Raw genomic sequence first — 21,777 nt, 5'->3', positions numbered from 1 at the left:
ATTTTAGTGCTGGGAACGGACTCGCCCTCCCACTTGACAGCCCTCTCAATCCATCTCGCTCTTTCTCTCTCTCTCTAGCTCTCTGCTTCTGTTTCCCTTTTTCCTTTCGCCAACTTGGCGCTAATTGCACATTAACACCCAACGAGAGCAACAACAACAACAACGAGAAGAAATAGTCAAAGATTTCAACAGCGCAACTAAATCTTTGGCTGTTGCGCTTTTTTCGCATTTTGCTCATGATTACATAAATTATAGCAACAAGTTGACAAAGCAGCAACACTGTAGCTGAAGCATTGCTGCAATTGCCTGCCAACAAGTTGCCACCAAGTTGCCAGCAACTTGCCATGTCGCCGGTTGTTGCTGTTGTTGCTGTTGTTGGCGTTGGCAGCTCTCATCCAGTTGCAGTTGCACGCAAAAAAACGAAGAAAATAAATGAAAGAAAATTATTCAAATTTTAACTCTGGCAAATGTTAATCATTTAATAACTTTATTTCTCATTATACCCTGTAATAAAACGCACGAGTCATAGGGTATACCCAACTCTCGAATGCATTATGTAACTTAGTTTTGGATTTAAATTTATTTTTCACTTCATCTTTCATTCATAGCAATTTATAGCAATATTATTCACATTGCTTTCATGTTTACAGGGTATCAAGTGGTCAACCTGCGCATTCACTTTAATTCTTACTTGCTTTTTACGCACACTTTCAAGCTGGGAGAGTTGAAATGGGAATGCGTATGTAATTTGCGGAATGCGGTCATGCAACAACAACAACAGCAACAACTACGACATCAGCAGCCACTTTGCTTACCACAATTTTAGGGCAACATTAACTAATTAACACATTGTACTTGGTTCGTAATACTTCTAATGCTGTTTTTCTCTGACGTATACGTGTTTTTATTTTAATTTACTTTGGCTAAGAGAGAATGATATTGAACGAGAGAATGAAATCAAGGGAAAGAGCTGGAAAAATTTAAGTTAGCATTTAGAGAGCAACTTGTTATTTTTATCATCAACCTGCTTTTCTGTCTATTTCACTCTTTCTGCACACTTTTCAGCTGACCGTTAAGCTTGCCTACATTTTGCTTCAAAGATTCTTGAAATTCTCTTCGTTTCAGCTGCGATTCTCGCAATTATCATAATCGTTAAATCATCACAAAATTTTTAGTGAACAAGTTTTCATGTTCTAGCTAGTTTTTATTTCTCTTTTTTCTTCAATTTGTGTTTCTTTTTAGTGGAACAAAATGTCTCAATGATCATTAAGTAATTGTCAAATGTTCATTTCGTCGCTCGTTCTCGTTCGCAATCCTCTTCATCTTTGCCTTCACCTTGACTTCCAGCAACAATAACAGCAGCAACAATCGATCTGTCTCGCTCGCACACTCCTCTTCGAGCATCCCTGTTGACACAAAAAGCATTGTTTGACCGCATGATCGCCTTGTGTTGTGTTGTTATCAGCGCATCGAACATGTTGCGTCCGAGTGTGGAGTGGGCGCAAACAAGTTTGATGCCGATGTGCCAATAATATGCAACAGCTGCTCGCTCGCTAACCATTTGCCATGCTAGTTGCTGTTGTTGTTACTCTTGTTGTTGTTGTCGTTTTCGTAGCAATTGTTGCTGCTGCTGCTGCTGCTGTTGTTGCCAAAGAGTCAGCGGCGGCGGCGGCAGCGGCGATGCTGGCGCTCGTCGCGGTTTGCCCGTTTGCATGGATTTCGCGTTCAACTTTGAGTTCAGTTGAAAACGTGCAACGCAGCCGCACGGACGCAGCGCTTCCCAAAGCGATTAGCGATTATCGATAAGCGATAAGCTTCTAAGCATCTTCTTCTTTTTGTTTTTTTTTATTTTGTGTGTGTGTGTTTGTGTGCTGGTGCGTGCAGGACACTTCCGATCGAGAGAGCGAGAGGGAACGAGAGGAAGAGAGAGAAACACACCCATCGCTTTGCCCTTCAACCAAATTGTGTTCGCGTTAGAATTCCAAGTAAGCAATCGACAATTAATCGATAAGTACCAAAGTGTGATTTCCATGTGTATGTGTGTGTGTGTTATAATGAGTGTCTTGTGTGTGTGTGATTGTGAAAGCAAATGAAATCAAAGTGAAAAGCCTGACGACATAAAAAAGGCTGATTATTTCCGCTGCCGTTGCACACACAGAGGGACAACAGCAACAACAACAACCACAACAAGCGACCACAGCAACAGCAACAGCAACCGTTGCTGCAACCAACGACTGGACTTGTTGACATTGCACCAAAGCACACAATACAGTTATGTTAGGAGCACCCTTCACAAGCCCATATGCTCAACGCTGGCCAAATGAAAAGGCACTCAAGTGCAACAGCAACAGAAACAGCAACAATTGCCAACGGCAACATTTTGCAATCGCCCACAACAAAGTTGCAACCGTTAGAGCAAAGGAGCGAGAGAGAGAGAGAGAGAGGCAGACAAGTGGCAAAAAGGAAAAGCAAAAACATTTACTTTGGATAACTAGGCTACAGACAACAACAACAACAGCAGCAGCAGCAACAACCATAGCAGCAACAGCAACAGCCACAGCAGCAACTGCAGCTCTGATTGCGCATGCTTGGATTAACAGCAATTCTACGTGCAACAAACTCATCATCAAAGGCGTAAACGCAAAACAAACAAATCATTTTGTGGTTGCTGTTGTGCATTCTATGTGTGTGTGTGTGTGTATGTGTGTGTGTGTGTGTGTGCGTGTGGCAATCAAAGCTTTCTAACATGAACTTCACGCGCAACGAGCGGCAAACGACTTAGGACACAAACTTGCAACAGCAACAGCAACATCGACAACGGCAACAACTGCACATTGCATTTGCAATTGCAATTAAATGGGGTGTTGTTGCAAGTAAACAACAGCAACACTATCGATTTGCCGCTACGCATTCAGCCGTTGATTTAATCAACTAAACTATTATTGTTGATTGTTGCTGCTGCTGCTGCTGTGGCTATTGCTTTGGCTGTTGCTGTGGCTGTTGCTGTGGCTGTTGCTGCTGCTGTCACATTGGCACATTGAACCCGCGTGACACGCCAAGTGCAAGTCGCCAGGCTGAACTGATTGCTGTTTCAATTGCCGCTTGACGCCTGTCAAGGTGACTGACACTAACAACAAACGACGAACCCTCAACCTACAACCTAGCGCCAGCAACCAACAACCAGCAACAACAGCAACACCATCATCATCATCATCATCGTGCTCGGTGTGCTGGGCATTGACTTTGGCCTTATGGCCAACAAGAGAGCTCAGTTTGTTTACACCAAATTAACGCACAAAATCACTTTAATTGCGCACAACACTTTTGTTGCCATTTGTCGAGTGCTTGTCGATGTCTGTATGTGTGTTCGTGTGTGTGGGAGTGCACGTTTCTTAATATGTGTGTGTGTGTGTGTGTGTGCGACATTTAAACTTGACATTTGCTGTGACAGCTAAACGCATTTTGGCCGCCTGGCCTTCAATTACCCAGGGAAGCCCAGGAAGTCAATGGCTAATTGACTTTTAGCCACACACACACACACACACACACTGAGAAACACTCTTCAGCCAGCTAGTTGGGAAAGCAGGCAGAAACAATAGTTGAGCCAACTGGTTTGCCTGCCAGCAGCAGCAACAACAACAGCAGCAGCACCTCTAACAGGCAGGCAGGCCACAGACCATGCCCCAACCCCTGTCACAGCCATGCCCCAATATCCACTCGCCGTCTTTAGCCGCCTCACTAAACTCGTTTGCCGCTGACCCAATTTCAAGCAGCTTTTTTGTTGTTATTGTTGTTGCTGCTGCTGGCGTTGCTTTTGTTATTGTTGTTGCTGTTGTTGTTGTTGTTGTTGTTGTTGTTGTTGTTGTTGTTGTTGTTGTTGTTGTTGTTGTTGCTGTTGTTGTTGCTGTTTCTGTCTTATTTTTCGACATAAACATTTTCGTTGTTTTTTTGCCTTTTATTTTTGGCACAACGACGACAATCACAAGCGCTTGCGAAATTCATATCCGAAAAAGAAATGCGTGCGATTTATGCTCCCAGTTTCAATTTCAGTTGCTGCTGTTGCTGCTGCTGCTGCATGCCACAGACTGTGACTAAACTGTGGCAGCAACTGCTTACTGTTGCTTTTGCTTCCCACCTGCTTCTAGAGCCTTTGGCCTTTCACTTGCGCCCAGCAGCGATCGGCAAACAGCAAAAACGCCAGCAACAATTCGCACAGTCAACTTAATAGAATTGGTCGACTTGGCAATACCCTGTTAATAGTTTATTGAATGATTTATTATCTTTTGATTGAATTGAAGCATTACTTCGAAGAGAATACTAACATCACAGTACACAAACTTGCCTGATAAAAATTAAACAAGAAAGCTGCAATCGAGTGTGCTCGACTGTGAGATACCCGCTAGACATTTTTCATGAAAGCAAAACAGCGCGAGCAAAACAGCAAAAGAATATTATTCTTAAAATCTACCGCAAAAATATTAAAAATATACCAAAGGTTATGTTTGATATGTTGGGTAGAGTGCAAAATATACCTGATTATCAGCTAAAGCAAGAAAAGCCTTTGCAGTTAACGATGTAGACATAATTTGGTGTTCATTTAAATATTAAATAAATGAATTTCTCAAAGTCTTAAACATATCTATAAACTATTAAAATAATTTAATAATTCTTTTCAAACTTACTTCTAATGTTAACTAGACGAATTTATAAATTTCAATAAACTTTTCAACAGTTTGTCATTTGCATTATCAATATCAATACCAACTTAAATATCGGGATCCCCTCAAGATACGTTTGGCATTTGATTTCATAACTCCTTTCCGCACTTAAAAGCGATACCCTATCCAAAAGATCAGCTCCTCAAAACAGACACAAGAGTGCTTCAAATCACTTTCGATATGGGTTCAATTCAATTTGAGCTGAGCAATTTTTATTTGCTTTTGTCTTTTTGAGCAGCTGTTTTATTGATCGCTTTGCCGTAGGCTTTACACCAACACGTCATCAGTTGATTATATCAAAAGATTGGCAAATTGAAATTGCATCAGCTAATAAATTAATTATGATCAACGAGGAGATAAACGAACCCGACGAAAACACGAATACACGAATTTGGCGGCTCGATAACGTATTTCCGTGGCGTGATCTTCAAAGACAATTTCGAGTGCCTTATCTTAAGTAATGCAGAGCTTATCATTACAATAGGCTCTCGTTACAAGATAACAGGTAGTTTCTCAGGTGTCGTGGAGAGTAATGCGTGATTCATGCACGTGGTGCATAAATTTGCCAGCTACATATTTTCTCACCCACTGTGCCGTAATGCTGCCAAAAAAAAACAAAAGTGGTAAAAACAAAGGCCAAACAAGAGCTGAGCTTAGCTGTAAACTGGACAGGCAAGCGGCACGTTTCAACACCCGCACGATAACAAGCAACAACAGCCAAAAGCGAGCAACCAACAAACGGACAGCAACAACAACCGGCAACGAACGATCGGCTTTTGGTCCGGGAGTTTAACGGCTGATCGAGTGACAAGGCAAATGAATTATGCTCGCTTGATAAATAAATAGACAAAACATTTCGTATGTAGATTTGTCGATTTACCAATCGAGCGCGCCAATTATATGCCAGCAACAGCAACAGCCACAGCAACAGCAACAACAATAATAAACAATTTGGCTGTTCGTATTACATCAGAGAGCTTGTAGATATTGTAATAAAAAATAAAAACGAATGGGCCGACAATTCGAAAGACAAACAACAATAACAGCCAAAGACGAGTCTGCTTTGCCTCCGTTTTGTTGCTGTTATTGTTAATTTGGCTATAACCATTGTTGTTGTTGCTGCTGCCTCAGTTTGTTGTTGCTGTTGTTGTTGTAATGCAGTTGAACGGCATTTTGCGTGCCTCACATTCATTATAAGCCGCATCGCGTCATCGCTGGCTTTTCAACACTTAACGATATTGGCCGCAATAGCGTCAAGGTCGCCGCTAACTGCCAACCGACAACCGCCAATGGCCCTTTAGCCCACAGTTGATGTGGATGTGGATGTGGATGTGTACGGCAAAGGGGGGAGCGAGCGGGGTAGATGCAGAGGGAGTTGAGCTGCTCTTGCAGACGGGGGTTTCACTCTGATGCAACACAATTGTGTGTGTTTTCAAAATGCAATCGTATAATCGAATTGAACTGAACTGAATATCACAATAATGCTCTGCTCATTGAGGTCGCCAGTGCAACGGTAAAGTGGTAAAACGGCAAACGTTTCGATACTGCAGACAGTATATCTTGGAGCAAACACTACTTCAAATATTGTGACGACACGTACACATGAAATAAGTTTCGCTCAAGGGAGTTTTAAGTTTGTAGTAAAAAGAAAATAGTGCGGCATTATACTTAAAATACTCCACAGAAATATACCGAAGAAATACAAAAATTAAACGAAACCTACATTTGGTATATCAATATACTATTACATTCAAAACAAAAACCATAATTAAACGTAAATTCTTAAAATAGGCTTTATTTGGTATATCAATTTATAATGTACGACTGCATATAAACTATTCCTTGCATAATTTCTAAAATTTTTATTTTATTTCCATTGCAACCACTTTTAGCATTAACAGTGAAATGTTTCTTTATTAGCCCATGCTACGAGTATGTATTTACTTTGACTATATGCCAATTTAAAGTGTTATAAATGTGTTATTTGTAATACAAACAATTTCAAACATATAAACATTACATAGCTTTTGTCGATACTCCTTTCTTGCAATCACAAATAATGTAACACTTAAGGGTTTTACTATTATGTCGATCGTTTAGATTTAAACCTCGATTGCAATAGTTTGGTATTCCAGACTGAATATCCTGGCCCTAAAATCATTGTCTTGGTTCTAATGTTAAATGACGATAGTGCTTTCGTTAATCGTTATAAAGGCATGGGAAATTTTTGACGAATTCAATCACATTCCCACCGTCGATGATTTTGCCTTATCTTTTGGTTATTTTGTAATAAAACTCTACTGGCAATTTCTTCTACAATTACATTATTCTATCACATCTTATATGTTCAATCACAAAACTAATACTGTATTCTTTGCAGCTAATCAAGTGAGCACACGTTGAAGAGGAGCACAGCCCAGGAAATAAGTCAATGACGCCATGCACAAGAGAAAGAAACGCTAGACAGAGAGCGAGCGAGTGAATGACACCAAGAGAGGAAAAAACAAAGGAGCAACGAGGATAAACATAAAGGAACATTAATCGCAGATAGCGGAGTAAAATAAACAAACCAAACCAAAACACAACAAACAACAGATTTCGAACTGTCTTTGTCAAGTGGTTTAATCAACGAAAGAGTCCATTGAATATGGTGCTCAATCTGCTGTTTATAACGACGGTGATCAAATCAACGTTCGGCGTTGTAACCACCGGACTATGGCTAATCCCATTGATGCTCGCCGCGATCACCTACTATCGCTACGATGCCGTCGATCCGGAATCACGACCCTTGGACCAGCTAAATCTATTTCCCGAATACGATTTCATTGTGGTGGGCAGCGGATCGGCGGGTGCGGTGGTCGCTAATCGATTGAGCGAGGTGCGCAAATGGAAGGTGCTGCTCATCGAGGCGGGACCGGATGAGAATGAGATCTCGGATGTGCCATCGCTGGCCGCATACTTGCAGCTCAGCAAACTGGATTGGGCCTACAAGACGGAACCATCGAACAAGGCGTGCCTCGGCATGCAGAACAATCGATGCAATTGGCCACGAGGTCGTGTCCTAGGCGGCTCTTCGGTACTCAATTACATGTTGTATGTACGCGGCAATCGGCATGACTACCAGACGTGGGCATCCCTCGGCAATACCGGCTGGGATTACGATCAGGTGCTGCACTATTTCAAGAAGTCCGAAGACAATCGCAATCCCTATTTGGCCAAGAGTGCATACCATGGACGTGGCGGTCTCCTCACCGTTCAGGAATCACCCTGGCACACGCCACTCGTGGCCGCCTTCGTCGAGGCGGGCACTCAGCTGGGCTACGACAATCGGGACATCAATGGAGCACAGCAGGCGGGCTTTATGATTGCCCAAGGGACTATAAGACGCGGCTCGCGTTGCTCCACGGCCAAGGCGTTCCTGCGACCCATTCGGCAACGTCCCAACTTCCATCTGTCGATGAACTCGCATGTGACGCGCGTCATCATCGAGCCGGGCACGATGCGCGCTCAGGCCGTTGAGTTCGTGAAGCATGGCAAGGTCTATCGCATTTCGGCACGACGGGAGGTGATCTTATCGGCGGGCGCTATCAATACACCGCAGCTGATGATGCTGTCGGGTCTGGGACCGCGCAAGCACCTCGAGAAGCATGGCATCAAGGTGATGCAAGATCTGCCCGTCGGCGAGAATATGCAGGATCACGTGGGCATGGGAGGTCTCACGTTCCTGGTGGATAAACCCGTGGCCATTGTTCAGGATCGCTTTAATCCCACAGCGGTCACCTTTCAGTATGTGCTACGCGAGCGTGGACCGATGACTACGCTGGGTGGCGTCGAGGGACTGGCGTTTGTGCACACACCGTACTCGAATCGCAGCATCGACTGGCCGGATATACAATTTCACATGGCACCCGCATCGATCAATTCCGATAACGGAGCCCGAGTCAAGAAGGTGATGGGTCTGAAGGAGTCGGTGTACCAGGAAGTGTATCACCCGATCGCCAACAAAGACAGCTGGACCATAATGCCGCTGCTGTTGCGTCCACGCTCGAGGGGTACGGTGCGTCTGCGTTCTGCGAATCCCTTCCACTATCCCTTGATCAATGCCAACTACTTTGACGATCCGCTGGATGTAAAGACATTGGTCGAGGGCGCCAAGATTGCGCTGCGCGTCGCCGAGGCGGAAGTGTTTAAACAGTTTGGGTCGCGAGTGTGGCGCAAACCGTTGCCGAACTGCAAGCAGCACAAGTTTCTGTCCGATGCGTATCTGGAGTGTCAGGTGCGCACCATTTCGATGACCATCTATCATCCGTGTGGCACAGCCAAAATGGGACCCTCCTGGGACCCGGAAGCGGTCGTCGATCCCCGTCTAAGGGTATACGGAGTGCGTGGGCTGAGGGTGATCGATGCCAGCATCATGCCAACAATCACCAGTGGCAATACGAATGCGCCTGTCATCATGATTGCCGAGAAGGGTGCCGATCTCATCAAGGAGGATTGGCTTCGGAATCCCGAGTACAAGGTGAAGCGGCGTGATGTCTACAGCGATGCCGAGACAGCAGCCAGCAGCCATAGCATAAGCATTACCAATAGCAGCAACAGCAGCAGCAGAGACTTCGATGGCAGCAGCAACATAACGCTGACACCAACAGCAGCAACAACAACAACGACAACAACATCAGCCACAGAAACAGAAACAGTCACAAAGAGTTAGCTAAAGTCCGATGACATTGGCCAGGGGTGCTCAGGGGTCAACTAGCTTTACCATAAACTCCAAACGGACAGAGACACAGATACAGAAACAGACCATGAACAAGCCAAGAGAAAGACAGACAGACGGAAAGACGGACAGACGGACCTATATAGACAGTGTTTGCCATTGTTTAATGCTTACTTTTTAAGATAAAGCCACAAAAGAGTGTACTGTTTGCTTCGCTACACACAAAACAACACAACACAACACAGAGTCGAATAGCAACTGCAACTACAACAAACACTACAATCACTTTCCCAGACTTACAAGAAATCTCAAGTTATGTAAAATGGCAACAGCATGAAATCGAGTCATAGTTATGTATTGTGTATATCTTCTATACTCTAAGTTAACTAATCGTAGTTATTATTGTTGTTTTATTTTTTTGTGCTCTCCCCTCCACCAACATTACATTAATATTATTATTATTATTATTATTATTATTGCATATTTTATTCTAGTTTTAAGTGTACAATCATCCTTTTGTTTGTTCATATTTAATTTGTAGTTTAATTGCAATTTGTATAAACATAATTTTTGACTATTTTGTAAGCATCAAACTATTTATACAATGCATAATCTATTTAATAAATTTAATTAATTCACGCATAGAAAAACGAAACAGCGCCCTCTCGCTGAGAAAGACAGTTTGTTCCGAGCAGCAGCAACTAAAGCGAAAATTTATGTCAACGGCCTAAAAGCAGGCAACATAAAATGTGTTTTCTGCCATCAACAGGGCGTTGTCTTAGAGATGACATCAGCCAAGCGAAACTCGAGTGTGTTGATTATATAGTGCAAACGATGAATAAGGGCAACTAAACAAAGAGGTGAGTTGCTATGTGTGGTGGATATACATACATACATATATTTGTATAATGTGCGTCATGACCCAAATTAGGGAAAAGCAAAAGGACTAACTGGATTTGAATTCAGCTGAAATGAATACGAGCTTAACGAACACGTATCAAACAGAATCTGAAGACGGCAAATTGAATAAAATTCAATTGCGGTCAACTGGCATACAAAATTTGTGAATAACTAAAATTGAATTAATAAGTATATCAAGTCTGAACAAACATATGTATATTGGGACTACAAAAAGTAGAAAATATTTATATAATAAATAAAAACAGTATAAAACAACTATTACAATTAACTAAAAATAAGTTAATATTGAATTCAGACTATAACTAGTAAGAAAGCTACTGTCGAGTGTGCTTGACTGTAAGATACTCGCTACCCATTTTGAATAAGAGCGAAGCCGTGCGGTATTTTTCTTAAAATATACCGAATTAATATATTATATAACAAATGTTATGTTTGGTATATTTATGTAGTGATACATATACCGTATAGTTGAAAATATACCAAATAGCCAGACTGTAATTTCGCAGCCAAATTCAGAAATCATACAAATTATTATTGTATGTGCCAGAAATCATGACCCTAAAATGTGTATATAACCACTATTATGATTAACTAAAAAAATGTTAATAAGTAATGCAAACTATGAAAAATTCTTGACATCCAAGTTATACAAATTATTTATATCGAAATTAAAATTCATTATTTGTCATTATTTTATAAAATTGCTTAGCTAATCCCCGTTGTACAGTAATTATTATCGAAAATTATAACGACTGTGGGCAGACCTTGCATGAGTAAATATAATAGAAGTAATATATCAAGTATACGTGGCATACGCCCATCTCTAGTGGATTGAGTTAAATATCATAGCCTAATATCTAGGCGCAGCCATTAAATGCCAGCTGACATACAAACAAAACACGCAAATGCAAATTAGATTAAATTTCATAAAATTTATGATAACGACAGCGTCAAAGACAAGCAGACCGAGAGACAGACAGCTAACAACTGAACTGACATAGCTCGCTCGCTGGCTCGCTCGCTCGTATCGATTCAATAGACAGTTCAAAGCAGTTGACGAAGGGCGCATAGACGCATAAATTCAACTTTGAACTTGGCTAGAAGACAGCGCCAAAGACATGAACAACGCCCAGCCATTTTGGCCATAAATCATCTTAACAGCTCGCGCGAATGGCCTTCGCAGACAATTTTCACGTCGGAATACGATCGGAAGCCGGAAACTTTTGAAAGCACTTTTAATTGACACTGTGACTAACCGACGACTTTTCAACTGTTCGACGGTTTGACTGACTGACGGACTAATCAAATTGCCAAATTGCATTGAGTACTTTTCCGGGTGAAGAACGGAAACACGTTAACGAATCTCAAAACCACGCACAAACGTGTTAAACGATTAGACCCTGCCCCATAAAATTCCCTACAAGAACAAACACATGATATTAACAAAATCGAAAACAATTTTAATTAACAACCAAAAACTGGCTAAATTTCGGAAAGAAAATATGTTAATTTTACAGCTACACACAGCATTTTTTTTTTTTACAAACGCTTAACGGATCGTTGGCCATTGAACTAATCGGTTGAAGGTCGCATCGCTTGCTGATTTGATTTACCTGTTTGCATGTGTGATTTTTTCTCATTTTTCTCATTTTTTTTTCGATCGAGCTAGACAGCAGAGCACTTAGCAATAGATGGACAATCAAATGTATCTATTTATAGATGATTTTATTGATTAATAAATGAATTGCGAATTTAACTCTCGATATTTTAATGGTCTTTTTGACTTGTGTTCTCATCACGTATACGCCCCGATACACATTTGAGGTGCAATCGGACGTGACTGCAGAGACTGCTGCTAATTCCACTTGTCACCAAAGAGTGCCCTTCGCTACTCGAAGAAACAAAAGCCACCAAAATTTGGCCATGCAAAATCGAACCAAAAACCAAGATCAACTGGGTCAATGGCTGTCGGAAGTGATGCGATCAACAACGATGTCTTCGACTCATCGCTAACTATCTCTCTCCCTCTCTCTGTCTCTCTGTCTTTATGTCTGTGTTGTTATTATTATCATTACTATAGTTTGTTATTCTTTGCATGGTCTTCCTTTTTTGTCGTTTTGCGATTGTGTCGTTATGTGCCACTTAGAGGTTAATAAACTTGTTATAGTCTGATATATAATAGTGTTCAATTATCATTTGCATGCGAATCCGTTAGAGACTAACACGCACACACACACACATACAGTCCACCCAGTTGACCCAGACCTAGTGAACTTGATCTTTGGCTTACCAAGCAAGCAGCTAAAAACCAGCTTCATAATACCATAAATAAATACTCTCAAGAATTTCATGGCTAAGAAGTTTGAACCGACAAAGTTTGATCGTCACGATTGCTCACCTGTAAAGAAAAAAAACAGAGAGAGAGAAGAAAAGAGGAAGATTAATAATAATGAAGCAAAGATCTTTGAAAATTACAACATCACAACAAATTCAAATTAATATTAATGATTCTCAGTATCTCCGACTCTGATTGCCCCCACAAGCGGAAATGTTTCCACGTTTTATTATATAAATTTTGTTGTGTTTTTCGTTTTTCGTGACTCTTACAGAACTTTAAGTGACCGGTTCTCCCCTGATGGAGTCAGCTAATGATGACCTTGTAACTGGTCTTACAGCCTCATTCACAATGTGTTCTTAATTCTGTTTCTATTATATATTTTCCGCACTCGAAATGTGTGCTACAACCTTGACTTACATCAGGCAACAAACAGGCATCAGTCACCTACATAGATCCATGTAAGTCACAATAATTAAATTGTTTTCAACAATTTGAACAGAGAGAACTGTTAGGGCGTTACAAATCGATCGATCGAGCAAACGTCCAATCATCTTTCGACTTATCGATTGTTCAACGATGATGACTCAGCTGTTTTGGTTCATCGCACAGGTTGAATAACATTTCGATTACGATTTCAATTCCGATACGCCTATAATACGCATAATTGCTGCTATGCCAACAATGTTAAGATCACAACACTCGGCGCTTTGTCAATCATTCAATTGAATTATTTTTGGTAGCACTTTTGTTTGCTCAGCTCTAAAGCACTTTAAAGTGTGCAATTATTTGATGTCTTTGATCCAAGAGAGTGAACTCTACTGCACCGCATTATAATTGCTGGAAGTGGAAGTGATGTCAACAAATAATGATCACCGAATAAATATTGATTTCTCGATTCATAATTATGCTTGTACAGAGTATCAAAACAATCGCAGAGTTCAAGAATTCAAGTATTTCAAATGCTAGAATTCAGGAAGCAAGTTCAACAAAAGACATGACTTGAATTCAAAAGATTGCGTTGAGTGAATCAGTGAACACATAAATCAAAATAATTGCAAGAGCTGGCTGATCGATCAATTAATGAAACACAAAATAATTGTTAGAAAAAACCCAAAATAAGAATTTCAAATCATTGGAAATTATCTCCATAATGTGCTGTTTATTGATACAGAATAAATCTAGAGGCGACATTGAAATGAAGAGGAATCTTCATACTCAAAACTAAAACTGGAATGCAAAACATGTTATTTATTTGTTCTAGGGTGTGGCAGAGAGGAGGAAATAAAATTGAAATTGAAACGATTGGGGTGGAGTCGGGGCATACGGGGGAGATAATGAGATATTGTTATTGCCAGTTGGGTTTGGTTCAGTTTCAACAATAGTCGCACGGAAATGCCAGCGAAATGGGCAAAGCAATCAAATGGTGGCATCTTCGTTCAATGCAGCAGCAGCAGCATCCGATGTTGCATCATCCTCATGGCGTGCGTCCAAAAAGCTGATGCCACGCGGACGTTGGCCAGGATTATCCCAGCAATGCTTGTACCACGCCGTCTGCTGGCGACTCAATCCAAAGCCAGCAGCCACCCGAGCACTGCAGTACAACAGGCAGCGAGTGAGGACGCGCAGAAAGCGACCCCAGCGATTGTCGTCCAGTTCATCGTCCAACTGCTGCTCAGCTCGAAAGACATATGGTTGCTGCTGCTGTTCATTTGGTTTGGGAGGCGCCACTTCGGCTATTGGCACTGCCTCAACAGTTGCCGCCTCCGATGGATTTGTGTGCAACGCCAACGTCACTTGCTGTGTAGCCAAACTTGTACTTGCCACATCTTTTGCCTCATCGCTGCATTCAGTCTGCAACTGCAACTGCGACTGCGATTGGTTGCTGCTGCTGGACATGTTGCTCTGATCAAATTTATCACTATATTTTGGGATTTTGAGAACGACAAGCTGACTAGAACAGCTGTCTATACGACTGAGAAGAGTGTCGTTCCCACAGCCAGCTGTTATTTCAAAATTAACTCTAAATCCAGCAACATTTAAATAGCTTCCTAAGTTCAGCTCAAGTTATGATAAAAATGGGTAATCGAAGCAACGCAGTGTGGTATTTTGGTTAAAATATACGAAATTATGTCGAAATATATGTATATTTGGTATATTAATATACTTATAGATTCAACATATACCAAATTGATATAACGAAAAATAACATAATATACCACAATTTATATTTAATATATCGATATACTTCTATATTCAACATATAACAAATGAATATTCAGAGAAAATACTGAAATATATTGAAATTGATATTTGGGTTATCTTCATTCAACATGTACAAAAATAATATATCAAAAAATAATGAATATACTTTTACATCATATGTATAAAATTATTATAACTTCTAAGGTTTTTATCTCATGGCAACCAAATTGTTGACATAATAAAGGTTATAGGTTTTATTGTAAGTACCAAAATCTCCTATAGTTTCTCCGATTTAGGCGTTCATTTGAAAATGCACAATATATTTAGTATATAGTATAGTATAGTATAGTATATCAATATACTTGTCATTACAAAATATACCTAATTAACATACTGAAAAATATTGAAATATTCCAAAATGTATAGTTTTTATTCACATACTTTTCCATTCCTTCTGCCAGTTACATGTAAATTCAGTTGGCACTAATTTATAACACTCTTTTCCCCTATAGGATCGGGTATAAAAACAATAGAGACAGAGCTGAATTATTATTCAGATTACTGTTCCAACAAACGCCATAAATTGTTAGTATCTCGATAACAATCTTATATTTATGAATTGCACTGCATAATTAAACCATATCAGTCAGATAGTGTATATAAATTGAAGTATCTTTTAGCAAATTGAATTCAATTGATGCACTTCACTCGATCCCATATAAGATTGAAATTTAGAAACCGAATCAGTTGCAAAGTGCTTTGATTACACATACTCAATTCGGAAATCGGAAACGAGCGGAGACCTTGATTTGCCATTACACAAATATTTATGCATATACATACATAAGTGTAGTATCTCAGAATAATATTATAAAAGCTGCCGTTCGTTATGTTATTCTAAAGCTAGTCTGTTGGCTCTTTTCCAAAGAACTTTAAACGTTCTCTCTCGACAGAGCTGGGTTTAAATTTTTGGTTTTATTGTAATTTTGGTTTCTTTTTTTCTATATTGGTGGCTTCGTCTGTATGTGAGCGCTGTGTCTGACGACCTTGCGGGCTTTTTTTATTGGAGATTTGCTTTGGCTCGTTACTACGGCAAAAGCAAAAAAAAAGAAGCAAATTTTCATGTTTGGATGTTAGCTTTGCTTTTTTGGTTTTTATTATCTTATGGATTTTGTTTAGTCATTCTCTCTTAAGTCAACGGATTCTGCTTATTCTTGTCGCCGTCGTATTTGCAAAATTAATATGGATATTTACGACCAGCCACAATATCGATACAACGCCACGCCAATGTGTTGTGATCTGATGGCTGAGCTGAATTGTAGCAAAAGTCGAATGAATACTTTAAACAAAGCAAATTGTAAACACTCTCAAGTTCGCTGTGATTTAATTTGCCGAATTGATGGCAATTTATAAAACAAACACATTCTATTAGATTGCATTTTGTATTAATCAACTATTGAATGTGCTTCAGCAATGAAACAAAATCTACATAGAGAGAAAACAAATCTAGATTGAAAGTTTTTGACTAAATTTTTTTTTTTTTATCTTAAAAAAAAACAATTTTGAAATATAATTTTTAGGGTGCAAAAATCTTTGTAGATTTCCAATCTGAATTTAAGAATAAACCTTCTTTTTTTAGTTTTGACATCAACAATCTTGATTGATGATTTTATTTTAGCACGTTATTTTCTTTCTGTGTATATATAATTGAGAACAACAACTTTGTCAGGTCGCTCTTAAGTGCAGCAGGAGAACTGCTCAAAGTCTACTGTTCTTTTCTGTTCTACTTTTTATGAAGATTATCTGGGATTGTGCCAAGCCCCCCTTTAATGCATTCCATACGCGTCTTATTGTTAATACCCTGTGCGAGGACAAAGAAGGTTAAGAGCAGCACAATCAGCGATATGTCAACTAAAAGTGCCATTAAAATGGATGAAAAATAGCATAAGACCCTGACTATGACTATGGAATACCCTGTAGTTATTGTCTACAATAAGTTTGATGACTTCGTAATCTTGTCTAGCAAACCCGTTTTCCTCAGCTCAAGTGGATGGTATCAAAAATTAAACATAGTATGTATATTTGAGCTCATAAAACGGGTCGAGCCCAAAAGTGACCAATCAAGAATTGTGTGTTCTCGATTGCCTAAAGAACACTTTTCATTCGCGTAGGTTCGCGCGGGAGGTGAGGTGTAAATGATGTCAAAAGTTATTGAGTTGGGCGATTGGAAGTCAAAAATATCAACTAGTCATCGTTATCGAGCAATTGGAAACAACAATCAGCTGCAATAACATGTGCTAATTTCTTGATGACCAAAAACTCGTGAGTTCTATCACGAAAGAGATGTTCCTTTGACCGAGCAAATGTCAAGAGACTGTTACGAAATAAGGCCTCCAAAAAACAGCCCCGAAAAAGGCTCGAAAAGTGTGAGCCAAGTGCGAGTTGCCAGTTTTGCACTGCGGAAAACTCGGTCAAAGACAACAGCTAGCTTAATTCTTCAAGAATTAACAACAACACAAATACGTCTATCAAAACATAGCCAAAAAAAAACTAGTCAAAACATAAAAAATATCGAAAATACTTTAATTGCCGTTAGACGACGACGACGACAACGAGGCGAAGCTTAGAGCTTGCGGCGCGCCACACGTTGCAAGTTGTTGCGAAATCGCGCTGCCTTGACTCGAATGGCTTCGCTTGAATGTCATCGGTTCTGGCCGCGACTTGGTCATCTATGAAGTGGCTCTGTCAAGAGCTTAACAAGGTTCTCTATGCCAAAACAAGAACCACCAAATTAACCACAATAGTTTTCCACGAACTGGGGCAAATCCCTCACAACTATGATGACCTCCTCCACCTTCCGCATGCAATTGAATGGTTTACTCTACCACCGAATGAGAATAGTATAGTATATATATACTTAGTTTATACTATTCTCATTCATTCATCAAGAGATGCTAAGATGTTAATTTGATCTCAAATTCTGCACTAACTTCTTCACAAATGAGCAAAGCTGAGTCACACAGTCGAAACTCTAGATTTGTTTTTCATTTGCAAGTCATGCTTATTTTCTGTTTATTTCATAATCATTGATGGCAAACAACAAAAATAAATTTCGTAAATTTATGCTAGAAGTATGCTCAAAGTATTCTCAGATTTAAAAAGCGAATGCCCAAATATTATACATGTTTTTAGTTTTGGAAATTTACCAGCCAACACTTTCGTGAGCTGAACACCTTTTGAGGCTGCCAACAACACAGCCCACAGGTTGCTGCCAGTGCAACTAAAAAGATATCTTAAAACAAGTTGAAGAACCTATGTGTATGTTTAGTATGTCAGGCAGGCGGCTGCGGTTGAGTGACTCGCTGAGTTTTCAGTTGAGTTAAGAGTTGAGTTGCCGCCCAAATTCTTAGTACGATGACGATTACAGTTGTAGACGCTTGCTGTGGCTTTTGTAATTCCCATGCGAACGGAAATGATTATAAAATTTACAAACAATCTAACACACAAAACTGAGGACCTTCAACGCCCTTTCGTAAGACGACACACGATAAAACTAATGCGCAAAGCCATCACACAATCAACTCAGCTCAGCTCAGCAACTTTATATGAATGTGATCAATTAAAACCAAGAATTCTTAATGGCTTCCTTGTTATACTTTGTATAGATCAATTAAATCAACTACACTAAGAATTATAACAACTTTTCTAAGCAATGTCCTAAATTATTAAAAGAAAGTTTGTATGATTGTGATCAATTCATTTGAATATGCTAATAATGTTGCGTACTGGCTTGAATAAGTTGGATTGATTTAATCGCTTAGTCAAGATTTTCTTTAACAACGAGCAACACATAAAAACAATTTAAGTATTTTCTTTGCAATTATGCAGTAATCTTGCGCTATAAAATATAATTACAAAATTACCATTAAATAACAATGGTTCTCAGCACTTTACCTTAAAGTAAAGACATTAAAATTAGAAATAAAAAATGTGCCTATTTGCTTATTGCTCTTACTTATGGCTTTTGAATCTCATCAAATTGTTATGCGATTATTTGTTTGGGTTGAAAATGTGATATAAATAGTTAGGCTAAACTCTACAGATATGGAAAATACTATGGACTGCTTTGTCCTAAACATTGTTTAACACGATCAATGGACAATAATTATTAACCGATGCATTGAATTTACACTTCAAGCAATTTCAATTTAAGCCATTAATTATAGTTCCCGTTTAGTAATGACAGTACTTTCGCAACGATTACTACGATTGTTCGTTGGTCAGTGAGTTATTATTATTACCGTATATTATTCTCCTATTTTTGTATACCCGGTAGCAATAGCGTAGAACTTGGAATATTGTATGTATTTCTACATTTTTGAAATTCTAAATCTATTATATGCTCAAATAAATGCATTTTTTAGAAAATCACTTGTCAATTAACACCGTTTGTTTTTCTGTATGACTAATGATTCTTTTACATGTATTGAATCGAGTATCGGGTATCGCAGAGTCAAGTGCATTCGAGCATTGCTTCCCCACCTGTTTTGCAATAAAGATGTAAGGTCGGGTAGCCAGGCTTTTCAGTTGAGCTACGTTGCCAGAGCTGTCTGGCTGACTCTATGGGAATGCCAATAACATGGCGATTAGTATTCCTCGCTGCGTTGACGCATTGCTGCCTCATCGACACGGCTGTGGCACAGAGTCTCAACGGTAATGCGCTGGGCAATATAATCGAGTTTCTGCGACGTGGTCAACACCAAATGGATCTGGAGTCGCTCGATGAACGCAATCAGCTGCTGCCCGAATACGATTTCATTGTCGTCGGCGCCGGCACCGCTGGCTGTGCTTTGGCTGCCCGCCTGTCCGAGAATCCCAACTGGAAGGTGCTGCTACTCGAGGCTGGCGGCAGCGAAAGCTACGTCATGGATATCCCAATAGCAGCACACTTCTTGCAGCTGGGCGAAATGAATTGGAAGTATCGCACCGAGCCCTCGTCCAGCTATTGCCTGGCCATGAAGGACAATCGCTGCAACTGGCCACGTGGCAAGGTCATGGGTGGCAGCTCGGTGCTCAACTACATGATGTACACCCGAGGCAATCGCCTCGACTACGATCACTGGGCTGCGCTCGGCAATCCCGGCTGGAGCTACGAGGAGCTGTTGCCGTACTTTCGCAAATACGAAGGCTCTCTTGTCCCCGATGCCGACACCGGACACTCACATCCCGGTGTCCGGGGACCGGTGAAAATCTCATATAACACAGATCCGACACGCGTTGCCGATGCGTTTGTCCGAGCATCCGAGCAGGCGGGTTTGCCACGTGGCGACTACAACGGTGAGTCCCAGATGCGTGTCTCCTATCTGCAGGCGAATATCGCGAACGCTACACGCTGGAGCTCCAATCGCGCCTATCTCTATCCCATCAAAGGCAAACGCACCAATCTGCACATCAAAAAAAAATCACTAGTCACCCGAGTGCTCATCGATCCACAGAGCAGGAACGCCTACGGCGTAATGCTGCTGGCCGATGGACGCATGCAGAAGGTGCTGGCCAGAAAGGAAGTCATCGTCTCGGCGGGCGCCATCAATACACCGCAATTGCTGATGTTGTCGGGCGTGGGACCTGCCAAGCATCTGCGCAAAATGGGCATCAAACCTCTGGCAGATCTGGCGGTGGGCTACAATCTGCAGGATCATACGGCGCCAGCTGTGACATTCACGACGAACACAACAACGCTGACGCTGAACGATTTGCTCAACACCGATGCCATAGGCAATTTCCTTCGGGGACGAGGTCCCATCTTGATACCTGGTGGCGTGGAAGCAATCTCGTTTTATGCCTTGGACGAGGCAGAGCGTCAGCGGGGATGGCCCGACATGGAGATATTTGCCTGTAGCAACAGTTGGCCAATAAATCCGGCGCTGCCCTTGGCCTTCGGCATCAAGCCAAGCATCTATGAGACCATGTTTGGGGAGCTGGAGCGCCGCAATGGGAACTCATTCTTGGTGTTCCCCATGATACTGCGTGCGAGGAGTCGCGGACGCATCAAGCTGCAGAGTCGCAATCCCCAACAGCATCCCCTGATCTATCCCAATTACTTTCACGATCCCTACGATCTCAATATCACAATTCGCGGCCTCAAGCAGTGCAACCACCTCAGCGAGATGCCCGCCTTTCGAGCCATCAACGCCCGGTTGTTGGACAAACAGCCGCCAGCGTGTCGTCGACACAAGTGGCTCAGCGACGAGTTTTGGGAGTGTTATGCCCGACACTTTACTCTAACCATCTATCATTATTCGGGCACTGCTAAAATGGGACCACGCTCTGATCCCAGTGCCGTGGTGGATGCTCGACTGCGTGTCCATGGCATTGGCCAGCTGCGTGTGGTGGATGCCAGCATTATGCCCTATTTGATTGCTGGCCATCCCAATGGACCGGTATATTTGATAGCCGAGAAGGCGGCCGATATGATCAAACAAGACCACAACTACAACAGCTGAGCGAACAGTGAATAAAGTAACCACAAGAACGTGAACTTCAACTTCAATTTCAATTTCAATACCCAAGATTGATATCAAGTGATCTTGTCTCAACTCTGTTGTTTTTATATTATCCCCCCCCCCCCTTTTTGTTGTGGGTTGACATATTGTTGCTAATAAAAATGAATTGGGCGCGTGTTTCGACTGATCGATTGATCGATGGATGATGATCGTTAAGTGATCGACGTTGGACTGTGGACCTCTAGCCCTTTAACTAAAAAGGGGGGCCTGCAAGCTGCATTGCTTCCGCAATTTGGTCTCGAGTGCTCGAGTTGCGATCGTGTGAACGATCAGAGAGCAGCTCAAGTCAATGTCAGAGACACAACGAACCAACTTGGC

General features: G+C 41.1%; 3 protein-coding genes across 5 annotated transcripts in view; 2 read left to right on the top strand and 1 right to left on the bottom strand.

Annotated features, from left to right (window-relative positions):
- Window positions 1–21,777, bottom strand: part of LOC133847820 (flotillin-2) — a 122,514-nt gene that overhangs the window by 86,545 nt on the left and 14,192 nt on the right. The gene's annotated exons all lie outside the window — the stretch shown is intronic.
- Window positions 1,755–9,507, top strand: LOC133847811 (glucose dehydrogenase [FAD, quinone]). The gene is made up of 2 exons (XM_062283057.1): window positions 1,755–1,985; window positions 7,099–9,507. Exon 2 carries the CDS (start codon window positions 7,366–7,368, stop codon window positions 9,427–9,429), a length of 2,064 nt encoding a protein of 687 aa, XP_062139041.1. The 5' UTR covers window positions 1,755–1,985; window positions 7,099–7,365; the 3' UTR covers window positions 9,430–9,507.
- On the top strand, window positions 19,470–21,569 carry LOC133848312 (glucose dehydrogenase [FAD, quinone]-like). The gene has a single exon (XM_062283811.1). The coding sequence runs from the start codon at window positions 19,519–19,521 to the stop codon at window positions 21,397–21,399; it is 1,881 nt and encodes a 626-aa protein (XP_062139795.1). The 5' UTR covers window positions 19,470–19,518; the 3' UTR covers window positions 21,400–21,569.

Source organism: Drosophila sulfurigaster, chromosome X, assembly GCF_023558435.1.
Source record: "Drosophila sulfurigaster albostrigata strain 15112-1811.04 chromosome X, ASM2355843v2, whole genome shotgun sequence".
Lineage (NCBI taxonomy): Eukaryota > Metazoa > Arthropoda > Insecta > Diptera > Drosophilidae > Drosophila > Drosophila sulfurigaster.
This window is presented reverse-complemented; position numbering and strand designations above follow the sequence as displayed.